Raw genomic sequence first — 24,361 nt, forward strand, 5'->3', positions numbered from 1 at the left:
ACTCCTACGGGGCTGGAAGACACTTACCTTCTCTAGGATTGTTCCTAGGGTGGCTGATGGTTGAAGTGACTCTAGGCAACTTACAGCATTATGGTGAATATGCATGTCACCCAGGGTTCCTGGGTGAGCAGCATGGCATCATCAGGAGCTTATTCAAATGCAAATTCTCAGGCCACCCCTGCATCCCGCAGATCTACTGAATGGGTGACTCTGGAAGTGGGTTCTTCCCAGGTGGTGCTAGTGGTAAAAGAACCCATCTGCCAATACAGGAGACAGAAGGGACTTGGTTTGATCCTTTGGTTGGGAAGATCCCCTGGAGTAGGAAATGGGAACCCACTCCAGTATTCTTGCCTGGAGAATCTCATGGACCAAGGAGCCTGGCAGGCTACAGTCTATAGGGTTGCAAAGAGTCGGATACGACTGAAGCCACTTAGCATGCATGCATGAGAGTTGGGCCAGTGATCTTCCATGTTTACCCAGGTGACCCTGGTGCCTGATGAAATCTGAGACATGGGGACCATGAGCGCTGTGGACAGCATGAAGCAGGGAGGCACAAACTCCTCTCATACTTTTCAGAGGCAGGGTGTCCCTGCCCCCAGATTCTGTGGCTCCCAGGGTCTAACCTTGGATCCTGGGGTGGCACTCTCTTAATCTTTCTGTTGGGCGAGGTCTTGTGTCACCATTTTTATAAGACCCACAAGAAACCATTAGTTGGTCTTGATCAGGTAGCAATAACAAATATGGGTTATGAATATAGACCAGAAATAGGGAAATGGAAATAACAAGAAAGGAAAAGCTTTTTTTTTTTTCTTGGCTGCTCAGCACATGGGATCCTAGTTCCCTGACTAGGGATAGAACTCATACCCCCTGCATTGGAAGCATAGAGTCTTAACCACTGGACTGCCAGGGAAGTCCCAAGAAAGGAAAAGCTTTGAAAAAAAGAGGGACAGGTCTCTCCTCCAGGCATTGTTTCCCATGACAGAATTTCTTTTCCTCCTTTTTCCTCTTTTTATCTCCACCTCCTTCCCTGTCCATTCCTGGTCCTGCAGTGATGTTTATACACAGTTTCCCACCTACCGTGAGGCAGAAATCCCTTCCTGGGAGGCTGGTGGGAAGGCTACCTACCTCAGGGCTACTCACTGGATTAGCAGCATCAGCACCATCTGGGAATTTGATATCAATGTGAATCCTCCAGCCCCTCCATAGGATGACTGAATCCAATCTCTGGGGCTGGAGACCAGGAATGTGTGTTTTTAATAAGCTCTCCAGGCTCTAGTGGTAAAGAACCCACCTGCCAATGCAGGAGACATAGAGACTGGGGTTCGATCCCTGGGTTGAACATGGGAGGGCATGGCTACCCACTCTGGTATTCTTGCCTGGAGAATCCCATGGACAGAGGAGCCTGGCAGGTTACAGTCCGTGGGGTCACAAAGAGCTGGACACACTGAAGCGATTTGGTAAACATGCACCAGGTGACTAAGGAATCTCTGGGCCCTCCCCCACTCAGAGTTTTTCATTCAGGAGATCTGGGTGGGACCCAAAAATCTGATAGAGTTTGAGTTGCTGCGGACCGGAGGACTGCATATGTTTGTGTGCATGCGTGCGTGTGTGTGTGCGCACGTGGGGTTGGGGGGTATTGTGGAAACCCAAGACCAGGACAGAAGAACATTTTCAGATTAGCTTTCATTTTGCAAAGGGGTCCTTCTGCTAGACATTCTACTGTACCTTGGTTTTTCTTTATGCCAAATTAAGTGGAGAAAAGAAATATAATTTCCCTTAAAATTACTCTCTGCTGGAAAGAAACATGGCAAAAGAAAATGGTCAAAGTAGGGTCCACATACCTTTTAAAAAAAACCTACAAAAAAGTTCAAGTTCCTCTCCTCCCTGACACTCAATGGCTCATCTAAAGCCCTAGAAATAGCAGAGAAGAAGCAGGTAGCGTGTGATGTTTCTAGCTTCCCCTGAGACAAGGCGTTGAGGGGCCTCTAAAAATTACATCCACCAGAAAGTTCCTCTAGCAAGCCGCACTCCACAGAGACCCAGCACCCCCAGCACAGCTTCTGTCACCCTCCCCAAGACCTGTTGGCTATTTCTGCCTTCGTCTATCAGGCCTCGTCTTGTTATCTTTAATCCTTCTGGGCCCACTGGGCTTCCCTCGGGTGATTGAAAGTGTTTTTGGCTCTGTTCTCTACCACTTGCTCATCATGCCTGGGTCTTAGAATCTTATAAGTTCTTACCTGGAGGAAGAAAATTTCCTTGGTGCGGAGATGTGCCTGCCCCCAGGAATGGGCAAAAAATGAAAAGATAGCAGCCCTCAGGAAGGAAAAGGGAGGTAGCGTTTGGGAAGGAAGGGACCCAAGCAGAAAATAAGATGAGGATGTGGAATTGGCGCATCTCACACTTTCTGAGGACTAGCTAATTTATTCTGAGCTGCTCCTCAGCACAGAAATGCTTCGGAAGGCAGACTTCTACCTTCCTGTCCTGAGGGCTGGCGAAGGCTTAAGGGAAAGAAAAACTGTGTGACTGGGCTGAGGGAGGGATTTTTTGTGGAAGCCCTGCTTTGTGAAGGACACCCAGAAACAAGGTTACAGGGAATAGGATTATCCCCCAGGAGAGCAGCTGCACCTTTGATCTAAAAATCCTTCAAAGCGTGGGAGGGGAGAGATAAGAAAGGACGGAAGGCCTGGGGACCTAATAGTTGGTTCCTGAGGCCATGAGTCTGGATCCAGACCCGAGCCCTGTAAGCAGAGGGAAGCCTCCAGGTCACGCCTGGGTCGCTCTGAAACCCCTCATCATTGGAGTCTGATTTTCAGACTCTTGTCAAGAAGGAGACTCCTTTCACATCCAGTATTTTTTTTTTTAATATAATTGCTCTACTTTTTTTAAAAACATGTATTTATTTAGCTGTGTTAGGTCTTAGTTGCAGTACGCAGGATCTTCATTGCGTCCCATAGAATCCTTCCTTGAGGCACACGGATTCTCCAGTTGTGGCGTCCAGGCTCAGTAGTTGTGGCATGTGGGCCTCGTGGCTCCACCACTTCTGAGATCTTAGTTCCCTGACCAGGGACCAAACCTGTGTCCGCTGCACTGCAAGGCAGAATCTTAAGCACTGGACCATCAGGGAAGTCACTCGCAGGGAAGTGGTGTGGCAGAGTGAAAAAGTCATGACTTCTGGAGCCAGACCCAAATCTGAATCATGATTATATTATCCCACACAGTAGCTGTGTGACCTTGGGCAAGCCAAGTTCCCTGGACCTCAGTTTCCTCATCTGTAAAATGGGGGTTAATAAGACCTACCTTGTGGTGAGGATTAAGAACATAGGAAGGTACTGGGATGTTGTCTGTGCCCAGTGAGTTCTAATTCCCCTTTGTAAACCTTGAAAAAACTCTTTAGTTAGTGAACACCCACATCAGTGGGCAAGGTACACATTAGGTGCTTTATAGATGTCCTGGCAGAATTGATAGCGATAGTCCTCAAAGAGTTGAGTACGTCATCCTCATTCAGTAGGCAAGGGCTCTGACGTTCGGAGAAGTAGAGTCCAAGATCATTTGACAAATGAAAACGGTGGGATTTGGACCCAGGTCTGATTCGAACATGGAGGTTCCAAAGTTCTGTACAAATTCTTGATCATTTGTTTAGCAATAGAAAAGTGCAGCCATAGAAAGATACAAAGAAAATGCTTTAGTCTTCCCAAAAAGAGAATGTTAACTACACGTTGCTTTCATTTGTCTCAATTTTTAAACTTTAATTAAAAGGAAATACACTTCAAACACTTGGTGTGGGCAGCAGTGTAACCCGGCACTAATTGCTATGCTTGTTGATAATTGAATGCCTGTCTTTGGCTATCAGATATTTGCCTTGCACTATACTTTGGTGTCGGAGAAGGCAATGGCACCCCACTCCAGTACTCTTGCCTGGAAAATCCCATGGACGGAGGAGCCTGGTGGGCTGCAGTCCATGGGGTCGCTAAGAGTCGGACACGACTGAGCGACTTCACTTTCACTTTTCACGTTCATGCACTGGAGAAGGAAATGGCAGCCCACTCCAGTGTTCTTGCCTGGAGAATCCCAGGGACAGGGGAGCCTGGTGGGCTGCCGTCTATAGGGTCGCACAGAGTTGGACACGACTGAAGCGACTTAGCAGCAGCATACTTTGGTGTATTTTTTTATTCTCAATGTCTATGCTTGGTTTCCCCAACAAGATGACAGGTCAGCCCAGGATGCACTGGAAGCTGGAGACATGACTTCTCCTCACTGCACTGAGGAAGAACCCTGGGCAAGAGGCTGAACTTCTTTGAGCCTCAGTTTCTCTCTCTGTAAAAGGAGCCAATGATAACTGTTCTGCTAATGTCAAGAATTAGTTCCGAGATAAACCAGCTCATAAAAAAGTAAAAGCTAGGTGCAACGATAACTTGCCAGAGAAATGCACCGTTTCCTCCCTATATCCTCTGAGGATCAGAGAAAAGAGGTGCTGGTTTTCCTCCTGTTTCCTGCAGGAGTCCTGGGCTGAGCCTACACCAGATGCTCCCAGAACTTTGCCTTGGTCTCTTCCCTCAATGATTCATCCTGCACTGCAGCCAGACTCACCCTCTTGGAGCCATGCTTGCTATGCGTCACCACACCCTGCAATCTCCCTGCAAAGCTCCCCCACCCCCTGCCTAGCTGGGGGAAGCAGTTCTGTCCAGCTCTTGAGCTCGGCAGGTAGAACCACAGATCACCTCCTATCTCCTTCTGTTCTGAGACCATGGCTCCTTCCCTCCCCCAGTAACCTCTGTCTCAGCCTGGCAGGTTTCTTCTCTACCTAAGACTCTGCAGCACTGTTCATACTTTTCCCTCCGCTAATGGTGCTTACCTACCTTCCCTCTCATTTCTTGCAGGCCTAACCCCAACTTAACTTTTCCATGAACATCTATCCTGCTCTCAAAGTGCCTCATATTTAAATATTTTTAAATGATGCAGCTCTTTGTCTCTGAGTTAAGAGACTACCAATGCAGGAGACACAGGAGATGCAGGTTTGATCCTTGGGTCAGGAAGATCCTCTGGAGAAGGAAATGGCAAACCACTCCAGTATTCTTGTCTGGAAAATTCCATGGACAGAGGAGGCTGGCGGGCTACAGTCCATGGGGTTGCAAAGAGTTGGACACAACAGGCAGGAGTGTTCTTCTTTGTACCAGCTCTTAATATTTACTTACTTTTAATTGAGGTAGAATCCATGGCATAAAATTTGCCCTTTTAGAGTGTACAATCCAGTGGTATTTAGTACATTCCCATGGGTTGTGAAACCATCACCACCACCTGATTCTAGAATGTTCTCATCACTTTAAAAAGAAACACCAAACACATTAGAAGTCACTCCTCATCCCCTAGCCTCCCCAGCCCCTGGCAATCGCTGATCCATTTTCTGTTTCTATGGATTTGCCTCTTCTGGGCACTTCATATACACTGAACCATACGCTACGTGACCTTTTGTGTCTGGCTTCTATAAATGGCACCCCACTCCAGTGCTCTTGCCTGGAGAATCCCATGGAGGGAGGAGCCTGGTATGCTACAGTTCATGGGGTTGCAAGGAGTCGGACACGACTGAGCAACTTCACTTTCACTTTCTATCACTTAACATCCTTTCCAGGCACATCCATGCTGTAGCACTGATGAGTACTTCATTCCTTTTTGTGGCTGAATAATATTCCATTGAATGGATGTGCCACATACTGCTTATCCATTCACCAACATTTGCATTGTTTCTATTTTTTTTTTTTTTTTTTTGCTATTTTAAATAATGCTGCTGTGAACGTTCATGTACTGATAAAAGTGTTTGTGTGGACGTGTGTTCAGTTCTCTTGGGTACAAATTTAGGAGCCGAATTGCTGGGTCATATGGTAACTCTGTGTTTAATTTCTCAAGAAACCTATTCCTTCTTGGATCTTTTTGAACACTTAAAATGGCAAGAATACATCACTCTATTGGTGATCTTTTCTATGTCTTTCTCCTGAGTGTGTGTGTGTGTATATATAATTTTTTGGCTGTGTTGGGTCTTAATTGCAGCATGTAGGCTTAATTGCAGCATGTAGGGGCTTCTCTTGCTGCAGAGCATGGGCTCTAGACACGTGGGCTTTAGGAGTTGTGGCATGTGGGCTTAGTCACCCTGCAGCGTGTGGGATCGTAGCTCCTGGACTTAGTGTGGGATTGAATCTCGGTCCCTGGCACTGGAGAGTAGGTTCTTAGCCACTGGATCACCAGGGAAGTCCCTCAGCTAGATTTTGATCTCTTTCTACATAGTACATAGTACATAGATGTCACAGTAGGAGTCCAGAAAATACATGGGGATGAAATGTGCATCGGGGAAGGTTGACACAGGAGGACATAGAAGCGAGGTTTCCTGTTTTCTTGAAAGCTCATTAGTGAATCTGTGCACCTCAGCAGACTCCTGGCTGCTGTGACGGGACCTGGGTGTGTAAAGGTCTAGTGATAGACTGTTCCTTTCCCTTCTTATTTTAACAGAGTTTCACACAGCTCCACTGGGCAAATGCCAGGCAGTAGCTCTTGAATTTTTTCCCAGAGACAGGAGTCTACACCAATTTTGCCACTGATCAGCTGGGTGATCCTAGATAGAATGGGTTCAAAATCTTTCTGGCTTCAATTTTCAGAGACACAGGCTCCCAAGTAAGGCAAATCAGGATCATAATAATTCTGGCTAATTGCCTCAACACAGACCCACGTAAGTGATAGTCCTGGCAGGGAGTCTGGGGCCCAAGGAAACGGTAAAACAATATAAAACCCAGCTCAGGTGATTCTCACTCATAAACCAGACCCAGCAGGTCTGGGAGCTATTAGAGGTCTGTGATCCTTCCAAGTCTGACACTTTATGATTGTATGAAATTGGATAGTTCCATAGCCTAGAGTGGAACTAATTAAGAGCTCACGAAAGAGATTTTTCTATACATCAGTGATAACAGAAATGGCCAGGCACCCACATAAGACCTGAAGTTAGAGGTGGAGGATGTGGTCTCTATGGAAACAGGATTGTGCATTTTATGATGCTTTCATAGGAGGAGGACAGGCCACCTGTAATTGTGTGGGTATGAGCTGGTCTCTTCTCTACAAAACCTTCTCAGGTTTCTAGAGGTCGGACAGCTGTGTCTGGCTTTGCGGGTCCTCCAAGGATCCTTGGTGTGGTGTGGCCAGGTGTTATTGTGACCTTTCCAGTCGTCCTTCCTCCTCATGTAGCAAAATCTATCTTTTGGTTTAGGGATCTGTGCCTTTGCACCTGGTGGAATTCTCAATCCAGGGCCTCACCTTTCCCCCATAACAAACCAGATTGCTAGTAGAGTACCCTGAGCTCTTGGCTTAGTCCAGAGGTAGGCACACAGGCCACACAGATTTGATTGGAGTCCCTTTTCAGAATGGAACTGAATCTTAACAGAGAGAATCCTGTTTACCTTGGGGAGAGAGAGCCTGCTCAAGAATGATGCCAAGAGAGAAGACAGAACAAAGAGAGAGAGATAGCAAGATGAGGGGAGGGAGAGAATGTTGCTTGAACTCTTTGGGTCCAGGTCAACCAAAGCTCATCCCTTTGACTTCCCCTATTATTTGAGCCAGTGTCTTTTAGTTTGAGGGAGTCTGGGTTGAGTTTTTGTTACTTACAAGCAAAAGAGTCTTGACCAATATTCATGGGAACTCCAATGTTGGCAAGGACTTGACTTTACATATCAAAAGGATATGGTTCAAACCCTGTAAATTTGGTCCCTGGACCATTTTTCAAAGATGTGGCGTTCCAGCATTACATACTCTGCAATGTCTCCAGGTTGAAAAATACAAACAAACAAGAAGAGAACTGGGACCAGGGATTGGCCAGGTTTTTTTTTGGTTGGTTGTTTTGAGTGCTTTTGTTTGTTTGTTTTTTTAAATCATGCTCATGTTCAGTCGTGTCTGCTTGTGACCCTTTGGACTGTAGCCCGCCAGGCTCTTCTGTCCATGGGATTTTTCAGGCGAGAATACCGGAGTGGGTTGCCATTTCCTTCTCTAGGGGATCTTCCTGACCCAGTGACTGAACTCTCATCTCCTGTGTCTCCTACACTGCAGGCGGATTCTTTATCGGCTGAGCCATGTGTTAGGCATTGTACTAAATATTTTCATGTGGAAAATAGCATTGAAACATATACATTACCATATGTAAAACAGATGACCAGTGTGAGTTTGATGCATGAAGCAGGGCACCTAAAGCCGGTGCTCTGAGACAACCTTGAGGGGTAGGGTGGGGAGGAAGGTGGGAGGGGTTTCAGGATGGGGAGGACACACGTTTACCTATGCTGATTCATGTTGGTGTATGGCAAAAACCATCACAATATTGTAAAGGAATTGTCCTCCAATTAAAATAAATTAATTTAAAAAAATTCTCATGTGTTATATGCTCATAACAACCATATGAGGTAGGTCATGATATGATTCCCATTTCATAGATGAAGAAAATTCAGCTCTTAGTATTTATTTAAGTGCTTTGCTCATGTAACCTGTATGTGGTGAGGCAAGATTTTAAGAAAGCCCTGTCCAGAGCTCAAAGCTGGAGTTGTTAACCATCATACCAATGTATAAAAAATAAATAGAGCATAGGGAGGGTAGAGACCTCCCCAGGTCTCTATCATGTATCTCAGAATCTCCTCACTCTTCACTCATGGCTCCAGAAAAACCTCCCTACAGGTTTGCTTTGATAGGTCCCCAAATAGTAGAAGGAAAATCCTTTTTTTTTTTGGTCCAAAGCCCTAACTTTCTTTCAAACTGTCTTCTGTCTCACTACCTGCCATGGACCTCACCTACCCCTTAGCCTCCGACACCTACCCCAGGAGAACAGGTTTTATTTTAGTAAAGTTATCACCCCCAACTGAGCTGGGAGCAGATGGTGTGGGTGACACGCCATGCCCTTTTCAGCCGGATAGGCATGTGAAACCCAAGGTGCACGGCCAGGTCTCCAAATCCAGATGTCCATCTGACATCCAACAGAGACACTCTGATTTCAGCAGGGATGACTTGAGGAGACACAGCTGCAAAATTCTTTTTGACCTTTCAAGGAGCCCAGAAGTATTTGAATCTAGTTGTGACCACCATTGTCCAATCTTTCCATGGGATGGATGGAAAGAAAAAAAAAAAAGACTCAGAGAGTTTTATTTTTTTCAGTCATTCAGCAAACATTTGCTGAGTACCTGCTATGTGTGTCATTGTGCTAAATGCAGGGCATTTTTTTAAATTTTATTTTTAATTGGAGGATAATTACTTTACAGTATTGTGTTGGTTTCTGCCATACATCAAAATGAATCAGCCATAGGTATACATATGTCCTCTACCTCTTGAACCTCCTTCCCATCTCCCACCCCATCAACACTCCTCTAGGTTGTCACCAAGCACCGGATTTGGGTTCCCTGCATCATACAGCAAAGTCCCACCAGCTACCTATTTTACAAATGGTAATGTATATGTTGGGCTTCCCTTGTGGCTCAGCTGGTAAAGAATCTGCCTGCAATGCGGGAGACCTGGGTTCGATCCCTGGGTTGGGAAGATCCCCTGGAGAAGGGAAAGGCTACCCACTCCAGTATTCTGGCCTGGAGAATTCCATGGACTGTATAGTCCATGGGGTCGCAAAGAGTCTGAGACAACTGAGTGACTTTTACTTTCAATGTATGTTTCAATGCTACTCTCTCAAATTGTCCCACCCTCTCCTTCCCCCACTGTGTCCAAAACTCTGTTCTTTATGTCTGCACAACTCAGAGAGTTTTAAAGTAAGTTCCCTTGATCACACGGCTAGTCTACACAGGGCAGAGAAGAGAACCCGAATGACTGCATAGGAGTCCTCTGGGGCTGCCTGGCCTGGGTCACCCCTCTGACAGTTGTTTCCCTTGTCCATCATGCTGAATGGTACGGAAGAGCTCTGCTGTGGCTTTCAGAGAAACTATTAATTCCCCAGTTGATGACTTTTGCTTGATTTCCCTCTCCCGTGCATGTTGTCAGATTGTCTACAGAACTCCGACAGCTGGTATTCCATTTAGGGACAACACTTGAGGGATGTGTCTTGAAAGGGCTCACACACAGATCCTGCTGCATGCAATTCTACTCAACTTCCAGATATGTTAATAATATGATTTCATTCGAAGAAATGGAAAAGGAGTAAGGACAGCGAAGAGCCATTCTGTAAAGTGTCTTTGAAATGCCTAAGCTTGAGGAAATGACTCAGGACCACGAATGGAGAGCCAGGGCATGGTTTGGTCAGGTGGACCCAGATTCAAATCCTTACTCGCTGTTTGACTTTGGATAAATGACCACCTTGCTGAGTCTCGGTTTCCTCATCTGTTGCCTGGGGGCCAGTGTGTTAACAAATGAACAGCACTTGGAAGGCATGCCAGACAGCTATCCCTTATTCCAGTCCTCCTAGACAGGCCAATGTGAGTGAAGCAGTAAACATTCTGGAAGCAAACACTACTGAACTTAACATTCAACATGATTTATTGTAAGAACTCTGAAAAAGGCATCAGTGATGGGAGAATAGATGATTCAAACACAAGGCCACTTAATTGCATATATGTCAAGTGACTGGAACCAAATAATAAAATGTGAAATTTGTGCCTTAGTGTCACCAAGCTTATGTTCTCCAGAGTCAAAATAGCCAGTGATTACAGGTGGTCCAACCAAAGCAAACCATCTTAAACCTCCCTTATTAGCATAAATGGGTTTCCCGGGTAGCTCAGTGGATAAAGAATCTGCCTCCAATGCAGGAGATGCAGGAGACGAGGGTTTGATCCCTGGGCCGGGAAGATCCCCTGGAGTAGGGCACAGCAACCCACTCCAGTATTCTTGCCTGGAGAATCCCGTGGACAGAGGAGCCTGGCGGGCTGAAGTCTATAGGGTCACAAAGAGTTGGGCACGACTGAGTGACTGAGCACGCACAATTGGGATGGATGGTGAGTGGGCATTGTGAGTGGTCACAAAGTCTTATATCTGACCTGTGCTGGCAGATGCTGACCTATCTATTTCACCAAACAATTGGGACACAAATACTGACAACACATTAGTACATCAGTTTATTCTATCTTAGGAAAGGAATTTTAAAAACGAGGGGTTGAGAGGGCCTGGAAATTCAACTTTTAGTGAAATAGTCTCATTGGATTGGGGACACAGAGACTGCCAACTCTGGGTAACACCAGGGAGCCCCTGAACTTAGTGGGGTTAACAACCTATTACCCAAAGCACCCAGATGTGGACTGACACCTGGTCAAGTGTCTGACTCAAGTTGATGATTTTCTCCCTATTAAACCAGGTGTGAATGATGGGAAGTCCACATCAGAATCTTTGTGTTAGATTCTTCTAGAGTGTTCTAGGCTCTTCTCTGCCTTCCTGGGGTTTTCTGTAAATGACTTCTTCTGGGGCTTTAGGAAAATCTACCCATGCTGTGAGGCTCTAATTCAGGACTTCCTGAAGATGTCAGGAAAACTTTCCTTATATGTAACTCGGAATTTCATCCTATTTCCTCTTGTCCTTTCTGTGGGAGAAGATGAGAAAAGTAATGCTTACCTAATGATTGCAGAGCCCTACCTACCATGAAGATAAGGCAGATCGGATTATGCGAAGGGCTGTGTGTGCATGAGGTGGGGTGGAGTGGGTGTGTGGTCTGTGTTGACCTACAAATCCAACAAATAAAATGAAACTAAAGCAAAATGAAACCTAAAAAGTAGACAACTGCCCCCGAAACTTCTCCTATCAGAGGCACCTCACCCTTTGGACTCCTGACCTGTTTATTCAAATTTTTCCATTCGTGTGGAATAATCAATACTTCCTAACTTAATGATCAGAATCTGAACACATTTGTGAAAGTATCAGACCCAAGATTCATAAAAGTGAGAAATATAGCCATTGAGGGACTTCTCTGGTGATTCAGTGGCTAAGACCCCAGGCTCCCGATGTAGGGAGCCTGCGGATTGATCCCTGGTCAGGGAACTAGATCCCACGTGCCACAACTAAAGATTCCGCGTGCCTCAACTAAGACGTGGCACAGCCAAATAAACACACATATATATATTTTAAAAGCCTTCAGTGTTAAATGGGCTTTCCTGGTAGCTCAGATGGTAAAGAGTCTGCCTGCAATGCAAGAGACCTGGGTTTGATCCCCGGGTCAGGAAAATTCTCTGGAGAAGGGAGTGGCTACCTACTCCAGTATTCTTGCCTGGAGAATCCCATGGACAGAGGAGCCCCGTGGGCTATACAGTCCATGTGACTGCAAAGAGTCGGACACGACTGAGTGACTAACACATTTTCACTGTTAAATAAATAAATAAAAGGCTAGTGACCTTTAAAAAAATACAGTCACTGACATAAAATGATGCTGACGGCCTTTGAAAACCCTCCTGTTAATTTCTAAGGGGCTCACACTACAGCATTTTCAAACTTCCTTCACACTCCAGAAGCTCCAGCATTGCTGAGCTACAAGACATCTGACGTGGGCTTCTTCAGATTCTGACTCTGCTGCAAAATGCCTGTTTCCTTGGCTATCTCCTCCTTCTTTGCTCTGAAACAGATGTGCCCTTTCACCTTTTTAAGGCAAAGACTTCCTGCATCTTTAGGTTTTTATTCCTCCTTGATTCCTTCCTCTGATACCAAATAGAGCAGAATTTCCAAGCACCATGGGTCATCCAGCTTTACAGGCAAGCTAATCAGCATGGGAATATGTTGGCTTCAGCAAAGCTCTAAAAAGAGGAGGAGGAAGAGAGAGCGTCCTGGGTGGGGAGCAGCAAGAGGGGAGGTGGCTTGGGAGCAGGGCTCTGAGGTCTGGGGGAATGTCCCAACTCCCTTTCTCCATCGGTCACTTGGGGTTGCTGAGAAGATAAAATTTGGAGAGAGAAGAGTTCTATCGCGGAACTTCCCTGGTGGTCCAGTGGTTAAGAATCTACCTGCCAATGCAGGGGACAGGGTTTGATCCCTGGTCCAGGAAGATTCCGCATGCCGCGGAGGAACTAAGCCCATGTGCCTCAACTACTGCGCCTGTGCTCTAGAGCTCAGGAGCTACAACTACTGAAGCCTGTGCCACCCAGAGCCCATGTTCTGTAACAAGAGAGGCCATAGAAATGAGAAGCCCATGCACCACAGCTAGAGAGTAGCCCCCACTCGCTGCAACTAGAGAAAGCCCTTGAGCAGCAACGAAGACCCAGTGCAGTCAAAAATAAAGAAAGAGGTCCATCACTGAAAGAAAGAAAGGAAACCACCATGTCCCTTCAGAGTTAGATGCTGCATTTACCAACCAAGATGTGTGATGGTGGATACTGCCAGGTTGGAGGGGGATTCTGAGATGTCAGCCAGGCTACAGGTGAAGTGACTGGACAGGCGAGCGTGCAGCCTGGATCAAGGGTGAGAGCAGACAGGAAGAGGTTGACCGCTGGCAGGATGCGTCAGCCTAAACAGCTGAAGGCCAAGAAGATTCAGGAAGCACAAGCCATGCAATTAGGCCATCAGACGGCGGTAAAAGCAGGGAGAGGCTCAAACTGCCAACAGGCCCCTGTTTAGGGCAGCAGGCAGAGGGGAAAGATGGAAGGGAGAAGGCCAAGGTCACCACAAGGTCTCAAGTGAACTCTCTCGGTCCTAGGGCACCAGGGTGAATTCTGTGTCTGTGTGTCCGTCTCTTTCCAGGCATCGTTGCCCAGAGTGAAATCGGGGAGGCTCCTTCCTGAATCTAGGGAGAGCTGCAGGCATTAAATAAATGCACTGGTGACATGGATCATATCCCAGGTTGGAAAAATCTTACCACTAAACACATGAGGCTGTGTTTGGGGCTGAAAAGCGCTGACGTACTTTAAAAACCCTCTCTGCCGTGAAAATACATAAAAGGGATTGTGTAATCAAGGTCACATAGGTCACTCAAGAAAGCAGGGTGCTAATCACAAATAATATTTCTTTTATTAAATAAGACCATGAATTTTAAAGCACAGTTTCCTGGTCCTTATCAATCACCCCTAAATGGGAACTGTGGCTAATCCTATATGAACTAATCATTAAAGCATACCCAGGAAACCCCTAAGTCAGCCATTTATTTTATTAATAGATGAGCTTTTGGGTAATAAAAAGACAGTGCTTAGAGTTCAGATGATTTCCCAGGGCAGTCTGACCTTTCTCAAATTACTAAGACTTGTGACATTTCTCTGAATAAAACACCGATCCATAAACAAAGGCTCTTGTGGAAAAAAGCAATGCCCAGAAATACTCTTCCTACCCGTCTCAAAAGTGTGTCTGACAGCTGGGGCCCACCCCCCCAATGCTTCTACTGTGTGAGCACCGAGTTTATCAGCTAAGAACCAGATGGAACGGAGAAGCCACGCCTGCTGTTATCCGAAATTTTAATCCAATCCCTGCCCTCCTCACCCTTGTTCGGCCTCCCACTTCCCCTGCCTGCCCAGCTGTAAATGGCATTGGCTGTGACCTTCCTGCCCTAGTGTGGTCTGCGTGGCTCCAACTCCAAATGCAGTCATTGATGCTATGGCCCAGGTCCCAAGCAGGGTGACCAAGGCACCTTTGGAACCACAAGTGGGTTTTTTTGCTGTGTACACTGCATGCCAAGTCACTTCAGTTGTGTCCGACTCATAGCAACCCTATGCGCTATAGCCCGCCAGGCTCCTCTGTCCATGGGATTCTCCAGGCAAGAATACTGGTGTGGGTTGCCATGCCCTCCTCCAAGGGGATCTTCCTGACCTAGGGATTGAACCTGCATCTCCTGCATTGGCAGATGGGTTCTTTACCTCTGGCACCACCTGGGAAGCCAGCACTTCTGAAATCTTTGCACGTGAACACCTTTAACAAGGATGCATTGCTCTTAAGTTTACCCCAATCTCCTGCCTAGTTCCCAGACTTCGGTTAATTCTGCCATCGCGGAGGATAAGCCATTTCCCGCAACAGTTCAGCCCAGACAGGGCCCACAGGTGCCCAGGACTAACTCAGCCCCATGTTGTCTGCCTGCTGTGGGGTTCAGCCGGTTCTAATGCAGCAACTCCAAGACCAGGGAACCAAATTGCATTCTGGTCTTTCTGTGACAGCTTACCATCTGCACATATTGGCTTGTCGCAATATGTTCAGGAAAAAAAAAAAAAAAAAAACACAGAAGAAAGTAGTAGACCTTTTTAAAAAGTCTCAACCTTAAGTTAAAAATTGCTGGTAGCCTGCTATGCTGTTTTAAGGTAATTTTAAAAAATATCTGTACATCAGAGTTTTAACAGCTCTGACTTTCAAAGTTGGAAAGAGGGATTCAATTATTTAACTTCCCTGGAACTCTCTACTGATTAGGGAATAAGGTAGGCTTTATTTTTCTTTCATGAACCTAAAAGAAATGACCTCTCATGATCTCATTTTTGGCCCTAGGAGAAGCTATTTCTTCTGTAACTACTTGGTAGGGTTCATCAAAGTTTTTCTCATGAGTATGGCTTTTTTTTTTTTTTGGCCAGTGTGTTCAGAGACCATAGCATAAAAGTAATCCATTTCTAAGGATCTTGTGAAGTAGATGTAACTATCCTGATGTTTACGGGTGAGGATACACACTCAGAGAAGCTACACCCCTTGCCCAAGGTCACACAATTAGCTACTCAACTTGATCCAGTAGCTCAAACAGGCTCTTTTCACCACCCAAGTGGCCCCACTAACTAAAGGCCCACATCACTAAGCCCCTCAGCAAGTCACAGACCTGAGAGTCAGCAAAGGAAGGAAGGGTCAACACAAGTCTTGCAAAAATTCAGAGTTTGGAGGAAAAATAGAAAAAACAGAAACCTACTGCATCTTTGCACAAAGGATCTTTTAGCTTTGGTCCTGGATTTGTGGGTTCCATCCATGGCCACTTCAACCCAGGAGTCTGTAAACACATTTTTCATCCAGAGGATGTGGAAGCGTTGGCCTCTTCCAAAGCAGGCAGAGAGCAGAAGCAAAGGTACTTACTGGGAACTTCCCCAGTGGTCCAGTGGTTAGGAATCTACCTTGCAATGTAGGGGATATGGATTCAACCCCTGGTCAGGGAACTAAGTTGCTCCCACATGCTGTGGAGCAACCAAGCCCAAGCACCTCAACTACTGAGCCTGTGTACCACGATAGAAGACCCTGCATGATGCAACTAAGACCCCATGTATGTGCTCAGTCCAACTCTTTGTGACCCCATGGTCTGTAGCCCGCCAGGCTCCTCTGTCCACGGGGATTCTCCAGGCAAGAATACTGGAGTGGGTTGTCATGCCCTCCTCCAGGGGATCTTCCCAACCCAGGAATTGAACCCATGTCTTCCACATTGCAGGCATATTCTTTACCATCTGAGCTACCAGGGAAGCCCAAGACCCCATGCAGTCAAATAAATAAATAAATATAAAAAATAAAATAAACACTTCATTTTTTAACTAAATACTGATGATTAAAAAAACAAGGGTACTTACCGCCTTCAAACTCTGTCTGGCAATTCCCCGAGGTCTCATTCAGGCTCTCCTCCTCGTTGATGATGATGTTCTCAATGTCCTTCATCGTTAAGTGGTCCCGGAAAGCATGATAGAGGATGTGCTTCAACTCTTCCAGAGTTATCCTCTGCATGTCGAACTGTGGAGATAAAAGGGGCATGAGAAGGTCTGGGCACATGGGGGTGAGAACTCAGCTTGGGGCATGATGTATGATGCGTAGTTGCTTCAGTCGTGTCCAACTGTGACCCCATCGACTGTAGCCCACCAGGCTCCTCTGTCCATGGGATTTTCCAGGCAAGAATCCTGGAGTGGGTTGCCCTGCCCTCCTCCAGGGGATCTTCCCCAACCTGTGTCTTGTGATTCGATCTTCTACATCTTACATCTCCAGCCTTGGCAGATGGGTTTTTCATCACTAGCGCCACCTGGGACATGACTAGCAAGTCCCAAGCCTCCTCTACGCAAACTTGTCCCAGCTTTTCAAGACATCAGATGAGCAGTTTTCCGCCACACTCAGCTTTAAGCACACTTGTGAACTTGCAGGAACTTCTCAGAATTCAGGGAGTGCGACATTCCCCGCTCCATCGAGACTCCTGGTGAAAAACACACCACCTGCTCGTTTGGCTTCTTCCTGCTCATCCAGCCATCTGCTATCACCCCTCCACACCTCACGTACTTTGGAGTTGTGTCACACTTCAGACAATGCATATGTCTCTAGAAAGTTTTAAACCTTCCAAGAAACCAGCAACTCTCATCTTGCTCTAAGCATGTATCTTGTTCTAACAAGATAAAATGCGCGTTTGCATGCTCAAAGTCATGTTTATGCAGAACACCTGAGAAAAAGGTGTAACGTTTCCACTTATGTTCTTCCCCTGCAAGGGAGATTAACCTTTCTGCTCCATTTCTATCAGATTTGGTTCTATCACTTTTTTGGCCAATGAAACAAGAGTAGAACTCACGTAGGGTATTATCGATTAGACACTTTAAGAGCCATCATGTGGTTCTAGTCTGTGACCTTTTCCTTCTTCGATGAGAACAGCATGCCCTAAAAAGAACAGGTCCCAGAATGAGGATAAAGTGGAGAAGACAGCCCATAAAGGAAAAGTCATGTGAGTAAGAAATGTCCTTTGTCATTATTAGCCACAGAGGTTTGGGGCTTCTTTATTACCATGGTATAACTTGGTTTGAGTCAACAATACAGAAATTAGTACACAGAAATGAGAAGCTACCATAACAAAAATTCTAAAATATGATGTGTGGATTCCCGGGTCAGGCAGGCAGTGGGAAATAAGAAAACAGTACTGGGGGCTTCCCTGGTGGTCCAGTGGTTAAGAGTCTCCCTTGCAATGCAGGGGACACCAGTTTGATCCCTGGTCCAGGAAGATCCCACATGCCTTGGGGCAACTAAGCCCGTATTCCACAACTGGAGAGTAACCCCAGCTCTCCGTAACTAGAGAAAGCCTGCACACGGTGACACCGAGCCAGTGCAGCCAAAAGTAAAAAAGAAAGAAAGAAAATGGTGTTGGTGGCTGCGAAGATAACAACCCATGTTACGCAGTAGCAAAACATTTGGTAAAACTGTTGCCTGTGATAACTCAGAGGGTAGATACATATTGAATAAGTCTGTGGCTTTAGGTAAAAAGTTTGGATGCAGCAGGGTCTAGTTGCAAGTGGTTGCTCATCTACAAGAAAGAAATGAACTCAGAGTGAAATAAATCAGATGATACCTCATTGTAGTTTTGATTCGCATTTCTCTAATAATTAGTAATGTAGAGCATCTTTTCATGTGTTTATTGGACATCTGTATGTCTTTTCTGGAGAAATGTCTGTTTAGGTCTTCTGCCCATTTTTTTTTATTAGGCTCTTTGTTTTCCTGATATTGAGCTGTATGAGCTACTTATATATTATGGAGATTAACCGTTTGTCATGTTGTTTCATTTGCAATTATTTTCTTCCATTCTGAGGATTGTCTTTTAATCTTGTTTATTGTTTCCTTTGCTGTGCAAAACCTTTGCCACCTCACACTAGTCAGAATGGTCATCATCAAAAAATCTACAAACAATAAATGCTGAAGAGGATGTGGAGAAAAGGGAACCCTTCTACATGACTTACACAGTTGTGTCTGAGTCTTCATGACCCCATGGACTGTGGCCTGCCAGGCTCCTCTGTCCATGGAATATTCCAGGCAAGAATACTGGAGTGGGCAGCTATTCCCTTCTCCAGGGATCTTCCCAGCCCAGGGATCTTCCCAGCCCAGGAAATGAACCCAGGTCTCCTGCATTGAAGGCAGATTCTTTACCATCTGAGCCGCCACAGAAGCCCTCCAAAAAGTGAAAGTTGCTCAGTTGTGTCCGGCTCTTTGAGACCCCATGCACTGTGCGCCACCAGGCTCCTCTGTCCATGGAATTCTCCAGGGAAGAATATTGGAGTGGGTGGCCATTCCCTTCTCCAGGAAATCTTGACCCAGGGATCAAACCCGGGTTTCCTGCATTGCAGGCAGACTCTTTACTACCTGAGCCACCAGGAAACAGAACTAGGGTCTAATCTAATCAAGTAACATTCTTCACCCCAAGGTCTGTTCAACAGGATTTCAGAATTGCTCTGAGGCTTTGACTGATGTGTATCTTCCATTGTTTGTTTTCTGGATGAGCACATTCTTGGTGGTTAGCCCAACTCTGCCATTATTATACGTGTGTGTGCATGGTGGCAGGGGAGGGTAATTTGTCTCCATAAGCTCATATGTCTCCAGATCAAGAGAAGTCACGTACATCTTGAGATTCTAGATCTTGAGTCTTCCGTTGTCCTCGGGTGGGACTTCTGAGTGTCTTCCTTGGGGAGGGGATGAATACATTTTTGTGTCCGAAGGAAGGGAAGTGAATATTTAGGAAAAGAGTGCAGGCTGTAACAGGTTATATTATTTCCAATGATTTCTTCCCCTTTCCTGTCAGAGGATGTCTCCCTGCCCATTCGCACCAGGCTTTGGCCAATAAAATGAGAGTGAAATTTGTATATGAAAGTGATGGAATTCCAAGGAAAACTTTCAAACCCATCGGTGTGTCCTGCCATTTCTCTTTTTCTTCTGCCACAAAAGCACATAAATAGGGGGTGTTCCTTCATCCTGGCCCCCAGAGTGAATGCAACATGGAGCTAATCCACAAGGGGTGTGTAATTTGAGTGAGAAATAAACCTGGTTGTCAGCCACTACACCTTTAGGATTTCTGCAGGATAACTCACCCAAGACTGAATACAGAAGTCAATGACTGAAGTTAGACCAGATCATAATGAAAGGAAGTTTGAGACATTTTTGAAAATGTCTTTTAAATTGTCTTTTTAAAAAAGACATTTTCTCCCTGATTTCTTTGTAAAGCAATTGACACCTTTCTTTCAATAATTTAATTGACAAATTAAATTGGGTTACTGGAACTTGCTAGAAACCTAAATGACTCGAGCTCAAAGCCATTTATATGAGTGAGAATAATTGAAGGGGGAGTGTGTGTGTAAGTGGATTTGTTTTCTGCATCACAGTTTAATTGACTGTGAAAGTGAATTCCGAGATACACTTAGGGTTGACCCATGACATCATCTCCCTTTAGATTTGAGAGGAGAATGTGTGGTTGTTAGCCTGGATGTTGAGAGAAGCCTGGAAAAATGTATGGTGAGGATGATGGACCTCACAGATGGGAAATTTGGGGTCCCTCTGCCACGGTTAGAAACTAAGAGTGACAACATCAAAGAGACTGAGAAAATGAGCAGCCAGTTCCTGGAAGACCAATTGAAGGACTGCAGTGTCTGAAAAATTCTCCCCAGCTGAGAATTTGCCGAAATTCAGGTATTAGGTGAAAAGAACTTCAAGGGCTGTAAAAAGAGAAGGAAAAATGGAGATTCCAGAAATCTATAGTTTTCCTTTAATTTGGTTCTCTGTATCAGGTTGAATGTTAGAATACTATGATTTAAGCAAAATCAGTTGAGTAGAATTCCATGTTTTCTGTATTGTCATAATAGATCTTTTACAAGTTTGAAAGAAATCACTATAAAACAGTATGGGCACAGTACCAACAAGTTTTTTTTCCATCATGGACAATCCATTTTTCTTGAGTCAATTTTGAAATTATGTCCTTTCTCAGAAAAGCAGCAGAAAGGTTTTCATTATTGTTAGCATGGAACTATGCACAAGAGTACCACAATTTTACATTTCTCTCAATACTTCTTATATTTCATTTTGTATTTTTAGCCTGATTTGTCTTCCTTCTAGGTGTGATTTTTGTTGTTTCTTCTGTTTCTAGTGGATCGTGGTTAAAGAATGTAACCTGTACATCTGCTGTTTTTAGGACTCTAAGCAGTTTCCCAATATGGTAAAGTCTCTGTAGAGTTAATTACACAAATATAGTTGCCCTTGTTAATTATATTATGTAGTCTTATAATTATAATCTGTATCTCCTGTAACCTTATTTTCTTTGACTTGAATTGTCAAAGACCATGAGTAATGCATTACAGTCTGTGGAAAAGAATCGCATCTCCATATATTGTTTTCTTAGTCCTAATATTTTTTTAAATGAGGTTCTTCTTTATAGCAAGACGACTGAGTTCCTAATTCAACAAATGGTTATGGAGGCCAGCTCCTCACCAGACACTGTAATGGAGTCACAGAGATGAGCAAGATGTTGATCCTGCTCTTAAAAGGCAAGCAAACGAGAAATTTCAATTCAGTGGGATAACTGGTTGTGACAAGGGCAGCCCAGGATGGCTTGAAACCCCTAGGAAATGTCCATCAAACATCCATATGTTGAGTTCATCTAAGGACTTGGAGCAGAAGGGTTTCGGGGATGAGGTGAGGGTTGTGGTTGAGGTGCTAGTCAATAAATACCTGTATGCCATGATGAGGAGCTCGGTTGCTGCTGTTGTTGCTATGGAAGTATAGTTGGTTTACAGTGTTGTGTTAGTTTCAGGTGTAGGGCAAAGTGATGTAGTTATACACACACATCAGATCAGATCAGATCAGTCGCTCAGTCATGTCTGACTCTTTGTGACCCCATGAATCGCAACACGCCAGGCCTCCCTGTCCATCACCAACTCCCGGAGTTCACTGAGACGTCCATCGAGTCAGTGATGCCATCCAGCCATCTCATCCTCTGTCGTCCCCTTCTTCTCCTGCCCCCAATCCTTCCCAGCATCAGGGTCTTTTCCGTTAAGTCAACTCTTCACATGAGGTGGCCAAAGTACTGGAGTTTCAGTTTAGCATCATTCCTTCCAAAGAAATCCCAGGGCTGATCTCCTTCAGAATGGAGTGGTTGGTTGGATCTCCTTGCAGTCCAAGGGACTCTCAAGACTCTTCTCCAACACCACAGTTCAAAAGCATCAATTCTTCGGCGCTCAGCTTTCTTCACAGTCCAACTCTCACATCCATACATGATCACTGGAAAAACCATAGCCTTGACTAGATGGACCTTTGTTGACAAAGTAATGTCTCTGCTTTTCAATATGCTATCTAGGTTGGTCATAACTTTCCTTCCAAGGAGTAAGCGTCTTTTAATTTCATGGCTGCAGTCACCATCTGCAGTGATTTTGGAGCCCAGAAAAATAAAGTCTGACACTGTTTCCACTGTTTCCCCATCTATTTCCCATGAAGAGATGGGACCGGATGCCATGATCTTCGTTTTCTGAATGTTGAGTTTTAAGCCAACTTTTTCACTCTCCACTTTCACCTTCATCAAGAGGCTTTTGAGTTCCTCTTCACCTTCTGCCATAAGGGTGGTGTCATCTGCATATCTGAGGTTATTGATATTTCTCCCGGCAATCTTGATTCCAGCTTGTGTTTCTTCCAGTCCAGTGTTTCTCATGATGTACTTTGCATATAAGTTAAATAAACAGGGTGACAATATACAGCCTTGACGAACTCCTTTTCCTATTTGGAGCCAGTCTGTTGTTCCATGTCCAGTTCTAACTGTTGCTTCCTGACCTGCATACAAATTTCTCAAGAGGCAGGTCAGGTGGTCTGGTATTCCCATCTCTTTCAGAATTTTCCATAGTTGATTGTGATCCACACAGTCAAAGGCTTTGGCATAGTCAATAAAGCAGAAATAGATGTTTTTCTGGAACTCTCTTGCTTTTTCCATGATCCAGTGGATGTTGACAATTTGATTTCTGGTTCCTCTGCCTTTTCTAAAACCATTCAATATCACAGTAATCCGAGTCTATGCCCCAACCAGTAATGCTGAAGAAGCTGAAGTTGAACGGTTCTATGAAGACCTATAAGACCTTTTAGAACTAACACCCCAAAAAGATGTCCTTTTCATTATAGGGGACTGGAATGCAAAAGTAGGAAGTCAAGAAACACCTGGAGTAACAGGCAAATTTGGCCTTGGAATACAGAATGAAGCAGGGCAAAGACTAATAGAGTTTTGCCAAGAAAATGCACTGGTCATAAAAAACACCCTCTTCCAACAACACAAGAGAAGACCCTATACATGGACATCACCCAATGGTCAACACCGAAATCAGATTGATTATATTCTTTGCAGCCAAAGATGGAGAAGCTCTATACAGTCAGCAAAAACAAGACCAGGAGCTGACTGTGGCTCAAACCATGAACTCCTTATTGCGAAATTCAGACTTAAATTGAAGAAAGTAGGGAAAACCATTAGACCATTCAGGTATGACCAAAGTCAAATCCCTTATGATTATACAGTGGAAGTGAGAAATAGATTTAAGGGCCTAGATCTGATAGATTGAGTGCTTGATGAACTATGGACTGAGGTTCGTGACATTGTACAGGAGACAGGGATCAAGACCATCCCCATGGAAAAGAAATGCAAAAAAGCAAAATGGCTGTCTGGGGAGGCCTTACAAATAGCTGTGAAAAGAAGAGAAGCAAAAAGCAAAGGGGAAAAGGAAAGATATAAACATCTGAATGCAGAGTTCCAAAGAATAGCAAGAAGAGATAAGAAAGCCTTCTTCAGTGATCAATGCAAAGAAAGAGGTAAACAACAGAATGGGAAAGACTAGAGATCTCAAGAAAATCAGAGATACCAAGGGAACATTTCATGCAAAGATGGGCTCGATAAAGGACAGAAATGGTATGGACCTAACAGAAGCAGAAGATATTAAGAAGAGATGGGAAGAATACACAGAAGAACTGTACAAAAAAGATCTTCACGACCCAGGTAATCACGATGGTGTGATCACTGACCTAGAGCCAGACATCCTGGAATGTGAAGTCAAATGGGCCTTAGAAAGCATCACTATGAACAAAGCTAGTGGAGGTGATAGAATTCCAGTTGAGCTATTCCAAATCCTGAAAGATGATGCTGTGAAAGTGCTGCACTCAATATGCCAGCAAATTTGGAAAACTCAGCAGTGGCCACAGGACTGGAAAAGGTCAGTTTTCATTCCAATCCCAAAGAAAGGCAATGCCAAAGAATACACACACATACATGTACATATATATGTGTGAGTATGTATATATATATGTTCTTTTTCAGATCCTTTTTCATTACAGGTTCTTATAAGATATTGAATATAGTTCCCTGTGCTATACAGGACGTCCTTGTTGTTTATTTTATATATAGTAGAATGCATCTGTTAATTCCAAACTCCTAATTTATCCCTCCCTCCCTCTCCCCTTTGCTAAGTGTAAGTTTGTTTTCAATGTCTGTGAGTCTGTTTCTATTTTGTAGATAAGTTTGTTTGTATCTTTTTTTTAAGATTCTACGTATAAGTGACATCATAGGATATTTGTCTTCCACTGTCTGACTGACTTCACTTAGTAGGATAATCTCTAGGTGCACCCATAGCTTGGTTGGTTGTTTGTCTTCCCGACCCCAGGGATTGAACCTGCATCTCCTGTGACTGCATCTCCCGGATTCTTTCCTGGATGAGCCATTGCAGAAGCTGCCAGGCCCAAGATGAAGCCACTTCTACCT

General features: G+C 44.8%; 1 protein-coding gene across 2 annotated transcripts in view; it reads right to left on the reverse strand.

Annotated features, from left to right (window-relative positions):
* The window catches only part of CALN1 (calneuron 1), a 422,349-nt gene that overhangs the window by 7,964 nt on the left and 390,024 nt on the right, over positions 1-24,361 (reverse strand). For both annotated transcript variants that reach the window (XM_025275519.3, XM_044936417.2), the window contains exon 5: positions 16,428-16,584. In XM_025275519.3, coding sequence (XP_025131304.1) covers positions 16,428-16,584 — 157 coding nt within the window. The remainder of the gene's footprint in view (positions 1-16,427; positions 16,585-24,361) is intronic.

The sequence above is a fragment of the Bubalus bubalis genome, chromosome 24 (genome assembly GCF_019923935.1).
Source record: "Bubalus bubalis isolate 160015118507 breed Murrah chromosome 24, NDDB_SH_1, whole genome shotgun sequence".
Classification (NCBI taxonomy): Eukaryota; Metazoa; Chordata; class Mammalia; order Artiodactyla; family Bovidae; genus Bubalus; species Bubalus bubalis.